Here is a 15,302-nt window from a genome sequence, read left to right on the forward strand (position 1 = left end):
GTTCTGAACAAGGGGGGGTTGCATTGTCGTTGCCATTGATACGCTAGGGGTTGGTATCGGTTTTGCAGGGTTCGTCGGTGCATTTTGCGCGCTTATTGTTTACCGCACGGTTCACATGGCACTTTGACTGTTTTTGCATGTTTGTTTATGGGATTTGACAGATAGCAACGGAACTTTTGGCATTCTGTTGGACGATAAAAAAAAAACAAAAAAAAATATTTTGACGGATCGTGTCGGATTTTGTCTGTCAATAAGAAATCAGAATCGAAGCAATTATTTGCATTGTTGGGATCATTTTGAGGGAATCGGTTGGCACTGACAATTAAACATAATTAAATCCCTTTCAGTGTTATGCATAATGCGTAAAGCTAGATTCACAGCTCCATCGCATACTTTTTTTTTACGCTGGTGACATAGATGTATTTGGCTATAGTTGGATGCTAAACCTTATTTACATGTAGTAGTTGCTGTTGGTAGTCGCTTAGGAGCTTGGTAATGGTAATGCCTACTTGCACTGTCAACCCCTGCAAAAATTCCATGTGGCCGATCTGTGTGGTCCGGCGGCAAGCATGCGCCAACGGTAAAACATTCGGGCCACAAACCCGAATAGGACCCGATGCTCCGATGCTGGTCACTCAGCGCCAAGGAAGCTTCCCATCTAAAAGCACCCCATGCATTTCTAGCCCCAATGTGCCACTCTCTGGATGGAAAAACTCTACCTAGAAAAAGAGAGCACAAGTAGAGCAAGCGTGCGCGAGAGAGAGAAGAAATCTATTTTGTTGGAGCAAAATGGATCGAATCCTGCCTACTTCTGTTGGTTGCTTATGGTGGTTTGGATGTGTGCGTTTCATGTTGAACTGTTCAACCGCTTCAGGTTCTGGTTCGGTGTGTGCGAACCGAAAGTCTACAAGGACACGGGATTTGTAGCGGAAACGGGCAAACTTCAGCCCCGAAGGAACTACACCAGCGCGAAATTTGTTGAGCCTAGAAGGATAATGAAGGCGTTTCGGAAGGATTAGACACGGGCATGAAATTGGATGCAATAAAGCATGATTGGTAGTTTGGATTGGTATGTGGATGTTTTTTTTCGAATAATAAAAAACAAGGCTATTTTTGAGCTAAAAAACTCCTATTTATTTTTTTAAAGTTACCCATACCGAACATCAAATTAATTAAACATTAAAAAAGAGCTTTTTTGGGTTAAATAACTCCACTTAATATTCCTCCTGCTTACAGCTTAAAATCAGCATAATGAGATTGTATTAGTTTTACTGTCCTCGCTGTATGAAACAATACACAGGAACAACTAATGAATGGACCGAGAAATCCGTTTCACCGCCGCTGTGCATGACGTCATCAGCTGCAGCTGGTGTGTGGGTGTGTGCGCCTGTGTGTTTGTGGGGCGGAGGGCCATGAAAAAAGGACAACAGAACGCCAGTGCATAAACAACGATTTACATAATCATCAACCACGGACCGGCAAAAAAAGGGAAAAGCCCCCGTGGGCATATGATTTGCGTTCGCATGCGTTCGCACGGAACATGAACAACGGAAATAGAGGTTAGGAGTCACGATGATTGGTATCGACGTTACCGACGTTTGCAAGAGAAATCGAAAGTATTTGAAATACTTTTGCACCCGGGCTAGGTGATTAGACCTTGGTTTATTGTCCCATAATGACCCTCGGCCTAAGCGCTGCAACACAACTCGAACAAAGCTTAGAGAAAGCCGATGGAAAAGTTTACCGATAGGAAGTAAGTATGGCGAAGGTGGCGATACATAAGCGGTTGAACAAATATGGCTTAAATGGGGCACTGTTTTACGAAAGGAAATGGAACACGTGGTGGGCAAGGTGTTTGAGAAATTAAACACAAATTGCGTTGGATTGTATGGCTGACACGTAATATCTTGACTTGACTTAACTTTAACCATTGTTGAGATTCATTGAGATAGTTCAGTACAACTTATAACTATGACATGTTGGTCCAGTTGCGACTCGATTCGCGGACCTCAGGTCTACTATACCGAATGCCAAAGCATAATAAATTGAGGAGAGACTATAGTTTTGTCACTTAATTGAGGTACTTGCAGCATTACTTTGGTTAGTTTGATCTAACAAACAGTCTAAGAAATCTACGCCTTATTATTATAATATCTCGAGCACTTACAACCTTGTTTAAGCCATGTAGACACCATGCGATATTGTGGCTGTCTGGTGAGAGACTCGTTAGCAGCACTGGTCTTCACATGACAAATCTGGGATCTTATAGCCAGCGTAAAATTATGCGTTGCAAGAAAAAGATAGGCTTGCCTGTCGTGTTTTCAATCTGGTGCCAGATAGCGCCAATCGTGGCCCGTAGGTAGAAGCTTCGAAGAACATCTCCTATAAGTCAATTCAGATCCTGCCATGATATAGAAATCATTGGTTAGAGGCTCTCCAATGTAGCTGAATCTTACCAAAGGATCTAGCAAGCGAACGAGCAGAGACATGGACTCTGTCGAAAACTAATGAGATTCTATAAGCCGCGTTGAAGAAGAAACTGTTAGATCTCACTGCGAATCCGGTGAGCTGGTCATGTCATAAAGATGGCATCGGACAATCCAAGCCCAATATAGACATTTTAGGTCATCCACATGGACAGAGAACTGAGATGGAGTGATGGCGTTAATGCGTCCACCAGAACGGCCGGGATGATGAATGGTTGTAAAGGATTGTTGCAGCAGGTCAAGACCACGAAGCAGTTGTAGCGCTTGATAAATAAGATCTAACGAGGTTGTAGAGCCTTCTTGTTTACCTCAGGAAAACATATGATATGTTCTGAAAACACTGTAACTTTATTGTAAGTCTAAAAATTATAGAATTTGCCATTTAAATCTATGTCATACAAATGTTAAATAAAAAAAAAAACATGTTAGAAAATGTAAATGTATTTCAATACATAAAGATAGTTGGTGCTTTGGACGATGCTGTATGATCATTCATTAGAAACCCACCATTGTGAACGTGTGGATGTAAATTCACCATCACCGTCTTGCGTAACTTGTTTTTCTTTCGAAACAAAATCTTTAGAACGCGCAATAAGTTCGCACGCCCCGGTTCTTGGCTTTGTTTTTGTTTCCACTTGGCTCGCTGGCTGTGGCGCCTCCATTAAGGAACAAGAACGCGACGAGTGTAGTCGGCACGGCACGATATGCATTGTCAGGGTTTTTCCTGTCCATGCCCGTGCTTACGTCATTAGCCTGGTCGGGTGTCCTACGCGTTTTTACACTTCCCGACCAAAGCGACCAGGCGGTCGGAAGGAAGTCTGGGCGAGCAGAGATTCACCAGAGGACAAACGACAGCCGTAAGCATTGACATCAATCATCAATTTCACTTCCAGGGTGGATGAGAGAGCAATACAAAAAGTAAAACGCTTCACACATCCAGGAACGTACAAGGCGAGGCCAAAGAATCTGTGCTGCCCATGTGGGCTTAGAGTTCCGGGCAGTTCTTGCAGACTTTACGGAAATGGGTGCCCGTAAATTGGTGAGAATTTCAATTAATATTCAATCAACGAATCGATCTGCGCCGTTTCGGCGACCGCACGAAGGTTGACCGGCATCGAAGGGTGCGCAAATTGTTTCGAAGTTTGTTTTCCAATTAGCTTATGGCGTGCGTCGTGTATGCGCTTTTCCGATTTGATCCAGTTTTAAGAATGAGCGCTTCGAAATGATGTGAAGTTGGGGTGTTTTATTGTCCCATATCGGAATGGCTATTTCATTGTGCGCTTTAGTTTGAAACTGTTGCAGAAACTTATCTACTACACCTTCTTCGTTGATACATCGATGCATCAATTGCTAGAGTAGCGATCAGTCAACGATGGAGGTCGAAAAACTGATTAAGAGGCAAGTGGCGACCTAAAATCTTCTGGTTCAAAACTCATAAGCTTCAGAAGAAAGTTATGTTCCTCAATATTGAAAGGTACATACAAAGAGCGTGAAGACGAGGAATTCAAACAAAAGTTAAAGCCGATCAAGTTCTTGTGATTTACAAGCAAACTTTAGTCCCGTGGTAGGTTTTTCAACATGCATCCAGCATGGGCATTAACTTTGCGTGAGAAATGGACCTTAAAGCTGTACTAAATGAAAACTAGTTTAAAATGGATTTTTTTTTAAGAAAATGTCATCTGGGACAAGTTCATGTTGAAACCACATTACCTTGAATTGAAGCTAAAAATCTAAAACCCTGGGCTCCGGTGTGATTTTCAATCAAATCCACAGTAAAGGGAGTGTCAGGTTCTAGCTGATTTGAATTTTTCCATATGCTTCAATCATAAACCCTTTAACCTTTGATAAGAGTATTATGAATGGCCAATGACATGTCTTTTCTAAATTGTATAAAGATGGAATATCTTGTAAATTATAAATATTTAATTATTAGGAATACTTCTTAGCGAATAGTTATTTTTAAACTAAAATATAGAAATAGGAGAACGAAACATCAAACAGCACGAACACAGCTGTAAATGTCATCAGTTGGCCCATCGAATCGGATGGCATTTGGCAGCAGATCCCAATCGTTGGCGTTTTCCATTAATCACACCCACACAGCCGTGCCACATGCACACCGAGCAGCGCTTACGGGATGGGCCACGATGAGCTTTCCCTTTTGGGGTGTGCTTTTTTCCACTGAATTCGGTACACGTGTACTGGGTACACAGCGTTCCGGCAAACCTTTTGCTTGCATACTATCCGGCGCTTCGACCGTGCTGGTGGGTTCGGTGGCTTTGCTCGGAATCATCTTCATTCATTCGCCGGCTGAAGACGGTTCATTCATTCAGGAGCCCGTCCCCTTTTCTGCCGAAGGGTTTTGTGGGAGAGAAACGTGCGTCGTGAGACTGTGGCCGTGCGGAATGTTTGGAAGCCCGGGGAAACTCATTGAAGAGAGTGGCAGAGGTGTGTCTGGTGCGCGCAGAGTGTAGATGTAGCATTTGCAATGCAATCGATCAGCCATGCTTGGCGCTTTATGGATTTGTAAATGATTTTCCACCAGCACTTCGCCAACAGCATCCTTCACATATCGATACGGCACGTGTCCCGTTTTTCTTGGACCTGGCTAGAAGTGGGAGAAACTGGAATCCGAGTGGGCATGTATTGCGTCGTAAACCTAGCATTCGTAGGTCGGGAATCGATTGGACCACTCCGAGCTTGGACGGAGGATAAGCTACATATTGACGTAAGAAGAGATTATCAGTTGTTTTGTTTGAATTCTATCGCTTTCCTGTACCGACCACTTCCGACCAACCGAAACATATTGATAGTTTGTGTGTGTGTGTGTATTGCTGTTGCTTACAAAGGAATCAATGCCAAGGAAACCTTTTTATGACGTGAAGGATGATGAGTGTTTTGTTGTGTTTCATGATCCAGCTCTTGATACCATATTTATGGGATAAGGAATACAAATGAACGGCGGTGGAATAATTAAGATGTGTACTCCGATGACAGCTTTACTGTGAGCTTTCTTAATGTACTTCAAATACAATTTGAATAAAAAAGGAAATGATAAACATTTGGTAGTACGGCTAAAAATCTTGAAAAAACTTAAATTGTACTTGTTTACGAAAACAGTATTGAAGTACTCACCCGAAGTATACTAAAAATAGAGATTGCATAACTTCAGGCGCTACAAACGAGATCCACCAGTAGAAGCACGCTGACTGTTTCCTGCTCCATGTGACCCGAAAACTCCACTAATTAATGATTGGGAGGAATGTTCGATTTCTGCCGTTAATTGTTCCGTTGTTGCAATAAAATATTACTCCGACAGCAGCTGTCACGGTTCCGCTGCTAATGCGAAATAAAATGAGTTCCTCGCTATGGCTAACGCACCCTGTACTTAATCAATCTGCCCCCCTCCAGGGTTTGAGCCCTTACGGATGATGGATTATTTGTCAAATTGATTACGAATAGCATCGTTCGGAAGATTAATATTACAACTAGTAAATGTTTTATTTGCTCATGTTTATTAAGGTATTAATAATGAAATCATTTTAATATGAAGAACGTTAACAATAGTGTGCAGTGCGTTGTATTTGTAGTTATGCACTTCACAAAGTATATTTCCGTGCGCTCTATTTCCATGACACATTCCATGGCGTATTTCTTGAGAATACGTATCCAATGTATCCGAAAACGCAGGCAATTATCAGGAAGCGAAACAGTTTCATCAGGCCCATCGAACATGTCTGTAAAAATGTGTTAAACAGAATGAAAAGGTTTGCATAATCAAACTAGATATCTGATGTAATTGGCAAAATGGACACGATATTCCATTCATCAATGGCTTGTTATTCGTGGCAGCTGGTCGTGAAGATAATTGAGAAAGGTCACAGCTAAATGTAACAATTTGATCTCTGATATTATGTGTGGTGTGAAACGATTTAAGAACGTTAATTGATGAATCATGCAGGGGGATGCCGCAGCAAAGAATGACTCTTGCAACGCGGACTCGAATTCTATACAGCTGATATGTGCTGATACAGCTGATACGTGGTTAGGCAATGCCATCCCTTGCGTATGTCAGCTCCGCATAGCTTATCCACATAGTTGGGACACGACAAATATACAGGAAAGCGTTGTCCACTTTTTTAAAAAAACAATTGCACATTTCTTGTTAACAATTAGCGGTTCAAAATAACCTCAAAGTTTAGAAATATGAGTTAAAATTTTAAAATTGTTTTGCATCGTGAAAAAACCCTTTTAGTCTATTAGGGCGGCCAGGTGGTAGAGGCGATAACGGCGCCGGGTTCCATACGACAGGACTCGGGTTCAAATCCCATATGGGATTTGATCTGGGACCGGCGTCGTTGACGCCTCCAACACTGGGCCGCCTCGAAATAAGGCCATTAAGCTAATAATAAGAAGATGGTGAAAAATTACATTTTGTTGACTCAAGCAATATCTGCAAAGCTCTGACTAGAAACTCTGTTCACATTCCGAACGGAATTCGATGTCCGGTGATGTTGTGTGTAAACCGGTGCCTAGGCCACTTGAACACTCCCGATCATTTGTAGATCTAGTGAGAACACTAATATAGCCTTATTGGAACAGAATTCGCACAATCATATTGTTAGCTTTGAACGCTCAAAATGTCCATCTCAAATTGTGATTTGTTCCACATTCCACTTCTTGATTCAAACCATCAGATCACACGATCACCACTCGATCACTTATCATCATTCGCTCACTTCTCATCACTCATCGCTCCCATGTTCATCACACCCCACGCACACTATTCGAAACAATTCAACAGTTCTTACCAGAAACATTGCCGGCATAATTTCGGCATTGTTCATCCGCGGCAAGGACCACCGATTGGTTCTCGGCGACTTGACGCGCTTCCTGCGTTGTTCCACGGCCGGTTGAAACAGTGGCAGAAGGTGAGCAAGATTGCTGACAAGCCTCGCACCGTTTCCATCGTTACCGGTGGCGGGAGAATTGTGTGCATTCGCTTGCAGCTGAGATGCTGCCAGCTGCACAAGAGGTAACACCTGAAGTACCAGCTCCTGGAGATTGTTGCCATGGTGATGGTGATGCTGTCGTGGAGGTTGTTGCCGAGCTTGTATCGATCGTTGCTGCTGGTGTTGTTGTGGTTCCTCCCGGTGTTGGTGCAGTATGGGGTAGAGCTGGGGCAGTTGCAGTGGTGGTGCTGCTGTGGAAAGAAATCATTATAAATTGTTCTTCCCTTGACGGATTCTCTCGCAATCTTATAGCACAAAAGTGTAAACATCTCACATGGTGTTTGTGGCCGGTGCGGTTGCTCACTCGTGGTCACATTCCAATTTTCGTAATTAATTGCGAAAATGACACAACCACTGGACACGAACAGATAGCGAGCCGTTGTGAGGGGTGTACGATAGCTGAATGTATGTAGCGGTGCACCGTGCAGAAGAATTTCGTACCCACCACTGGTGGGCACGACAGTGAGCTCGAAATCTTGACCACACTCGATCGGACAGTTGTCGACACGTTCCTCTTGCCCGGTGGAACAATCGCTGCAGAGATGATTACGAACGATTTCCTTCCGGCCGGGATGCACCGTAATGTACAGCGGTAGGTCATCCTGAGGATTCAGCAGCGCTTCCTTTTGCAGTATGATGTGAACCGTGTTCTGGGGTTCGCGGAAGTGACCTCGTAACTTAATTCTGGACCCATATCGTAACTCTCCCGGCAATCGTCCAACGTAGGGCAGAATCTGACAGTGTGGATCACAAATTGAGAGAACAGAACAATATATTACTTGCACAGTATCGGTCAGAGTCACAACATTTAACTGTTACAAAGTGCTCACGGGTGTAAAGATTTGTAAGTTGGTCATATCGCTCGGTCAGCGCTCACTACGATCCTGCCGGTGTAACGGTTCGCGTAACTGTGAATGGGCGCAATTTCGTACGATCAGTATTCGATCAACCACTGCCCCACTCTCTGCGTGTGGGGATGCAAGAATTTCGAAAGCATAACCTTGAAAACTTTCTGGTAATAAGGTACAATTGGGTTTGCGTGCAGGTAAAACAACAACAAACCGATCCGTCCCCGTGCGGCCAGGCCGAGAATTTGGCGTACGAATCATTTTCAAAAGTGAAAGGCAATCGCACCATCCTCTCTGTACTGGTGCTGACTATCAGATGGAACTGTGAGAGCTTTCGTTTTGGGTTGTCGTTTATCTTTGCCCCTTGTAATTTGGAGCCGGTCCATATGGGAGAGGGTGTCGCGAAATAAGTTCATGGTTATCGGTACTGTCGACATGCAGACGAACTCGGCCAGATTCGGACCCGTGAGTGATCCCACTCAACGATTGTGAGCCATCGTACCCGGCGGTGACTCGATCGTCTCGAAGACTTGTGCACGTTTCTCCAGTCGGCTGGTGAATGTCACGTGACGAAATGTCGTCGGGATCAATGGATTTGGTAGCTTGTTGTTGGTCTGGTGGGCGGAAGCAGCCCATTTGTTGTTTTTACTATTTTCGTGTTCCTCGAGGTGAGTGTGACACTGACGCCGACCGGAACATGGTGTGTTTTTGCAAAACGTGTTTTGTAACTGTGGATAAGGATCCTGGGGGGCACGGTACCAGTAAATCAGAAAATTACGCTTTAACTAGTCTAGTAATAACATTTTGCAAAAGTGTAAAGAAACTCCATCATTTTCGCTCCCTCTGAATAATTTTGACCAACAATTGTAATGCCATTGAATTCTGCTTGATATTCTCTTGGTTGTTATCTCCTTTGCCAGTTGCCAACGCGTGTTGTGGTATTTGTTTTTGAGATCTATTTACATATTTTCCTAAAAAGGTTCAAGGGCGAATAAGCAGGTTGGTTGTCCTTACCGTGGGAAGCAAACATGAACCGGTTGTTTCCACTTGTTTTAGCCCTTTCTTCCTTCTTCCTATGCTTGCCGTGTACAGTTGTATTTTCTCTTTTAGGGCGAGGAGAACCTGCGAATTCCATTGCTTCGGGTCGAAAATGACTGAAGTAAGAAAATAATGTAGCTATTATTTGGGCTCTTTAAATATACGCCATTATTAGTGTCCTTGACCTGTTATTTATCTTTAGTTACATACTACGGAATGGTCTGGACGTGATTTGATCCTGCTGTGCAATACGCTCTTTAAACCCTAAAATAAGGGTATGCACCAAGACAAGCCGGTGCTTTCAACAGTGTTTTAAATAGATTCAGACTCAGGGTTTCGTACTAGATGTTTTAAAAATAATAAGCTGCAGTTTTTTGTGAAGTTGTTAAATGCTTCAAATATTTGAAATAAACAAGAAGACTGCAAACAATTTATATCTGTAAGATAGTGTCCACTATCAACCCATAGTGCAATATTGTTTCGTGGAAGTAGGTGAACAACACGCGTGAAATATTTCATGGAAGCTGAAGGTGTCAAAAGGCGCGCTCCAAACGTCAAACAAATGTTGATTTCTGTCTTGGATAAAAACACATTCTACTGTAATCAAAACAAAGCACTTGGCGTAAGATGGTAAGAAACGAATTTAAAACCCTTTACCCTGTTTTTTAAAGGCCATTCAAAAAGTAGAGGTTATACTTATATCAACAAATACTTTTTCTTTCCATCGATTGATCGCACACGTCCTCTTTTACTCCTTCAGAGCGATCATGATGTTGCACAAGACGACGAGATTCTTGTTGACGATGGTACCGGTCTGTACTCGCACTGCTATTTGTGCCACACTCCAGCCGTGCAAGATGAATTTTGTCAACTTTTCCCCGAGCCGAACTTTTTCTCGCCCGCTAAAACGATATGTGATGTGCTGGATGTAGCACTGATGCCGGAACTGTGCCACTCGCTGATCATTTGCAAGAGCTGCAATGCACTGTGCGCGGAGTATCAGTCGTTGGTAGAACGTATGGAAATGATCCACAGGACCATCACAACGACCTACAATCAAACCGTGATGAAGCTGACGGGGCTGACGGAGACGGACATCAAGGAAGGGTTGGTGGCGGTTGAGTACAACGACAACCTTGACACGGAACTGCACACCTTCAACAAAGAGCTGGTAAGCGAGTGGTTTGTGGGTAGCGTTAGGTTATAAACATGTGTTAATGTAGCTATTTCACAACTAGATGTCTATGGAAGAAATGTTTGGAGAGCTAAATCCGGACGAGATACAGGTGGACCCATCCTACGAGACCCTGCAAGATAACGCTTCTCATCTGGAACAAAACGATCCGGACGAGCCGGCGGCAGAAGACTGTGTGCAGTTTATAAAGGTCGATGAGCACGTTACACCCCTGCTGCCGACCGATTCCGACGAGATGGTGCAGAAGAATGTCGGTGACGAATTTTCTGGCGAAGAAACGCTCCAGCGGTATATAATCGATACGGATGAAACGATCGTGGAGGTGGATGAAGAAGATGGAACCGCAATCTATTGCGTCTACAATGACGTTGTAGAGTCGTTTAGTGACCCGGAAGAGCAGCCGGAGACGGCGGTACCAGTGCTGGATGGTGCAACGACCGAAAATGGGTTTCTGGAGAATGATGATGCTATCATCGACGGTGCATCGCAAGCAAGTGAAAGTGGAGTAAACGAGATTCAGGAATCCGTATCTGCAACCTCACTGCTGCTGAATGAGGTAGAGCTCTCCGGAGCAGGATCTCCACCACTAAACGAGAAAGATGATTTAAGGCCGGTAAGTACCTTTATTCCCTTCATGTTCTTCCTTTTTAATTCAAAGTGGGGTGACTTTGTTTCCAAAAATGTTTTATTACCTTACTGAGATTGATATACAACATTACAACGAATGCAATTGGCTTAAGCTTAAACGTGTGCCATTGCACACACAATATAAATAACTAGTTTTTGATCAAGTCTTTTCAAAGCCGAATTCGTTCGGCTGCCGCAACCGCTTAGCGCTCCCTGCGAGGAGTGGCCATCCCGTTACTATTCCGCTGCGCTTGGTTCGATTTCGCAAACGCGAAGTTTCAAATACCCTCAGGAGGATACGCCCGCCGACTGTCGGTTGCTGCGGTTCGATCCGATCGAGCGTGGTTTCGGCTGCAGATGGGTACCGACGAACACGATGAGCAACGCCAACAGCATCCAGATCGGAATCATCATCACGTACATCGGTATCGATTTGTACTCGAGCTTCAGACAGATGGTGATTTGGGAGAAAATTTTCAACACAATGCCCACCACGTAATACTTGTAATGGTGCAGCGAGATAAACCGGTGCTGTCTGTGCACGATTTCGATTACGGCCCACGCGACCAGTATCACGTCGTACAGCCATAGCGGTATGAAGACGAGGAACCAGTTCCAGTAGATACGGTTTTCCAGCCGCAGACAGAGCACCACCATAAACACCAGCAATATGAACCACGTGAAGAGGGCGCGCTGTACGAAACCCATTCGATTGTTTTTCGTTTGATGGAATTCGTTGAGCGGTTACAAGTATTAATAGCCAATGCTAACGATTTGTGTGTAAATTGTAACTCTGCACCAGACGAGTTCACGCCTATTGTTTTTGGGGGAACAAAAACACACAGCTGTTTTGTTTATGTTTTATGCCGCAGCTGTCAAACAGTGGTGTGCAAATGTCAAACTAAAATTGGTATTTTGCAGGTGTGAAATATTTCATAAATTTCCTTTTAGTGAAATGTTTCAGATTTTTAAAAATGTCTTGCGAAAAGGGAAATTTTGATTTAAAATTTATTTTTATTTTTACGAGGAATCTTCCTTCTGACATCGTGTCTCTTTGTCTTTTAAATTTAATTGCAGTATTATATAAAAATAGAAAACTACTACTACTGCACCGTCTGCCCGACCGACAACGACGAAACAACGGTTTCTACGAACGGCATCAAGCTGATGGCAGAACATTTAAGCAAAGAGCACAATCTACTAGCCCATATCTGCCAACTGTGTGATGCCATATACTTTCAGCGCGAAGCTTACGTTAACCACCTTGCCACACACGCCACACAAGAAGAAAGTGCGCTTGGGAGTGAACTGACCTGTGATCAGTGCGATGCCACGTTCACCAAACAAAATGCGCTTGACCAGCACCGCAAGTCGCACCCGAGCGGAAAGAGCAAGGTGTGGCACTGTGAGCTGTGCGACAAGAAGTACACCTCGAAAGCGTTCTTTGAGGTGCACATGAACAAGCACGCCGGTTTGCGGCCGTTCAAGTGTACCGTGTGCTCGAAAGATTTTAGCTCCAAGTACGCGCTGGCAGTGCACCTGAAAACACACTACGATCGTCCCCGTACGTTCGTGTGCAAGGAGTGTGGGAATGCGTTTTACAGTCGGCACAATTTGGTACAGCACGAACGGACGCATCGGGCCGAGCGAGAGTACGAGTGTGGCGATTGTGGGAAGAAATTTTTCACCCAGCACAATTTGAACGTACATAAGGTTATTCACAGTAGCAACAAGGCTTTTGCATGTCGCCAGTGCGGAAAGAAGTTCGCCCGGAAAGCGGAAGTAAGAGACCACGAGCGGACGCACACAGGTAAGGGTTAATGAGGCAGATGGATAGCGGAATTTGTTTTTTAATTATCCTTCTGTTAACAGGTGAGAAGCCATTTGTGTGTGATATGTGTGATTTGGCGTTTGCGCAACGGTCCAACCTTAACTCCCACAAGCGGCTAACACATTTCAACGACAAGCGCTACAAATGTGACCTATGCGGGGCTTGCTTTAAACGGCGCAGGCTGCTCGACTATCATACGCGAGCGATGCACACGGGAGAGCGGCCGTACAAGTGTGATCTGTGTCCCGCTTCCTTCGTGTATCCGGAACACTTTCAAAAACACAAACGCATTCACACCGGCATCAAGCCGTACGCGTGCGAGGTGTGCAACAAAACGTTCACCAGTCAGGACAATCGGAATGCGCATCGTTACGTGCACAGCGACAAGAAACCGTACGAATGTGTGACGTGCGGTACTGGGTTTATGCGTAAGGCGCAGCTCTACACGCATATGCAGGAGCAGGGCCACCTGAACGACACGATCGTGGTGAATCAGCCGCGGATCAGTGCGAACGATGTGATCGAGTTCGAGACGGAATCGTTGGTGGTCGATGGGCAGGCGGATGGTGAACAACACCGGGATGTGGAGGTCGGCTCGGACGATGAACACGCACACATAACGTTCATTTGCGATGAGGAGTACGTGGATGGGGTTTCAGAAATGGAATAGGTAAACACATGCTCACTTTTTCGTAGACTCGTTCCTCTGAACACTGATTTTTATGTTTGATTTTTCCACAGTACAGCCTTCAGTATGTATTCAGGTGTGCTTTTATCTTTTTTCTTTTTTTGAATAAGATTAATAGTAACAGTAAGTTTGATAAGTAAGACCTTTTGTGTATGGAAGCTGCCAACTGCATTCGCTACCGAACAGCGAAAGCGCGAATAAAAGTCTGTTGCAAAACAGATAGTCCTTTAGTGAAGATAACGATTACGTGCATACATTATCGCAACACATCCTGAAATTTGGTCCATTAGCGGAAGAAAGCGAGGAGTTCATTGCATCAAGACGCAACTTGCATGGCACTCAAAAAGCTGCGGAGCTATGAGGACCAGCTATCGTTACTAGGGGGGAGATCTCTGCAATCAACAACCAGAAGACCTATCGCCCAAGGGTGGAGTATTTTCGGAGCAGCATTCGCTCACCAAATGCCATCCTGATAAGTAAGTAAGTAAGAAGTAAGTATTAAACGGTCAGTACACAGTGCAGTACAGTACAGTGTCCTACAAGTTGACCCAGATGCATCGTGGCTTATGCTGATGATATGGACTTATTAAAATAGCGACTGGTCCGTGCAGAACATACTGAAGGTACTGAGAATCTTTTGAAGTCACTTATTACTTCATCTATATTAGTTCACCATCGCTATCCAATGTCTTCCGCTATTGTGGCGAGTTTTATGTGCTATCCAATGTATTTTCGCTACGCGAATTAGGTTCGCAAGTTCTAGGTTATTCATGTCATGAAAATTTCACTCGGTAACCCATTTCTTAAATGCATTTATAACCGTTGGACCTATGGACAGAGGAACACGATCTCCGAAAACGATGTCGAAAAACCCAGTTAAAAAGTTGACCTTTAACAGGATGAGATCGCTGAGCAACTTTGTTGCCGGATAAGTGAACTACTGGCGGACGATCGGACAATTTGTATTACAAATCTTGATATTTTTGTTTTAGAAAAAGGCTGATAACTTTAAATCATGTCATAGAAAGCCAGATATGTTGTAGAGCCAAGGAAGAAGAAGTAGAGACTGGGAACGCATTATCGTACAGTACAGTGACTTAGCTTTTTTAGTGGCTGGGATACTAAAGGTTTTATGGTCTTTCTGATGAACACAAATAAAACAAAGTCACGGTCGTTCAAATATAAAAACACATATCATATTAAAACTAAAACGCACTGAGCCCTTAGCGCACACCCGTTCGCACCCCCGTTGTGAAGTCTTCATTCGCTCCTTGCTACAGGATCGCGATGGCTGCGCCCTGTAGCAGCACGTGCATCTCTTGACAGCTAGCGTCTGAAAGTTATGGCTCGTAGAAACGACTCAGAGCAACGATGTCGCGCAACATGCTTTTTTCTGTTCATAACAAAAGGACAACAAAAATAACTCCATTTCCGTATTAGATCGCGGTCTTTTACGATCGCTACGGTTTCTCTCTGTATGACTCTGTATGATAATACTAGAAACATTTTTTTTCGAGTGTGGATACTACCAACTTCAAGTTGTAACATGCACAAGGATAGCAAGATCATCAAGATTA

General features: G+C 44.0%; 3 protein-coding genes across 7 annotated transcripts; 1 reads left to right on the plus strand and 2 right to left on the minus strand.

Annotated features, from left to right (window-relative positions):
* Nucleotides 1-5,996: 5,996 nt before the first annotated feature.
* Nucleotides 5,997-8,560, minus strand: LOC118517517 (galectin-4-like). Of its 2 annotated transcripts, XM_036063742.1 has the most exons (5): nt 8,499-8,560; nt 8,329-8,406; nt 7,773-8,232; nt 7,298-7,689; nt 5,997-6,223 (listed from the first exon to the last, which is right to left on the minus strand). In XM_036063742.1, the coding sequence occupies exons 2-5, from the start codon at nt 8,353-8,355 to the stop codon at nt 6,110-6,112; spliced, it is 993 nt and encodes a 330-aa protein (XP_035919635.1). In that variant the 5' UTR covers nt 8,356-8,406; nt 8,499-8,560; the 3' UTR covers nt 5,997-6,109. The 2 variants fall into 2 exon arrangements, with proteins under 2 accessions (XP_035919635.1, XP_035919636.1); XM_036063743.1 differs by having other exon boundaries at nt 7,298-7,686; nt 8,329-8,534.
* A 1,342-nt stretch (nt 8,561-9,902) lies between these two features.
* LOC118507987 (zinc finger protein 354A-like) lies at nt 9,903-13,965 on the plus strand. Of its 4 annotated transcripts, none has more exons than XM_036047355.1 (6): nt 9,903-10,014; nt 10,145-10,555; nt 10,623-11,192; nt 12,284-13,016; nt 13,079-13,707; nt 13,779-13,965. In XM_036047355.1, exons 1-5 carry the CDS (start codon nt 10,012-10,014, stop codon nt 13,705-13,707), a joined length of 2,346 nt encoding a protein of 781 aa, XP_035903248.1. In that variant the 5' UTR covers nt 9,903-10,011; the 3' UTR covers nt 13,779-13,965. The 4 variants fall into 4 exon arrangements, with proteins under 4 accessions (XP_035903248.1, XP_035903249.1, XP_035903250.1 ...); XM_036047356.1 differs by having other exon boundaries at nt 13,784-13,965; XM_036047357.1 differs by having other exon boundaries at nt 13,836-13,965.
* On the minus strand, nt 11,245-12,088 carry LOC118507988 (transmembrane protein 60). Its single transcript, XM_036047358.1, has one exon. The coding sequence runs from the start codon at nt 11,912-11,914 to the stop codon at nt 11,495-11,497; it is 420 nt and encodes a 139-aa protein (XP_035903251.1). The 5' UTR covers nt 11,915-12,088; the 3' UTR covers nt 11,245-11,494.
* Nucleotides 13,966-15,302: the final 1,337 nt, after the last annotated feature.

Source organism: Anopheles stephensi, chromosome 2 (genome assembly GCF_013141755.1).
Source record: "Anopheles stephensi strain Indian chromosome 2, UCI_ANSTEP_V1.0, whole genome shotgun sequence".
Classification (NCBI taxonomy): Eukaryota; Metazoa; Arthropoda; class Insecta; order Diptera; family Culicidae; genus Anopheles; species Anopheles stephensi.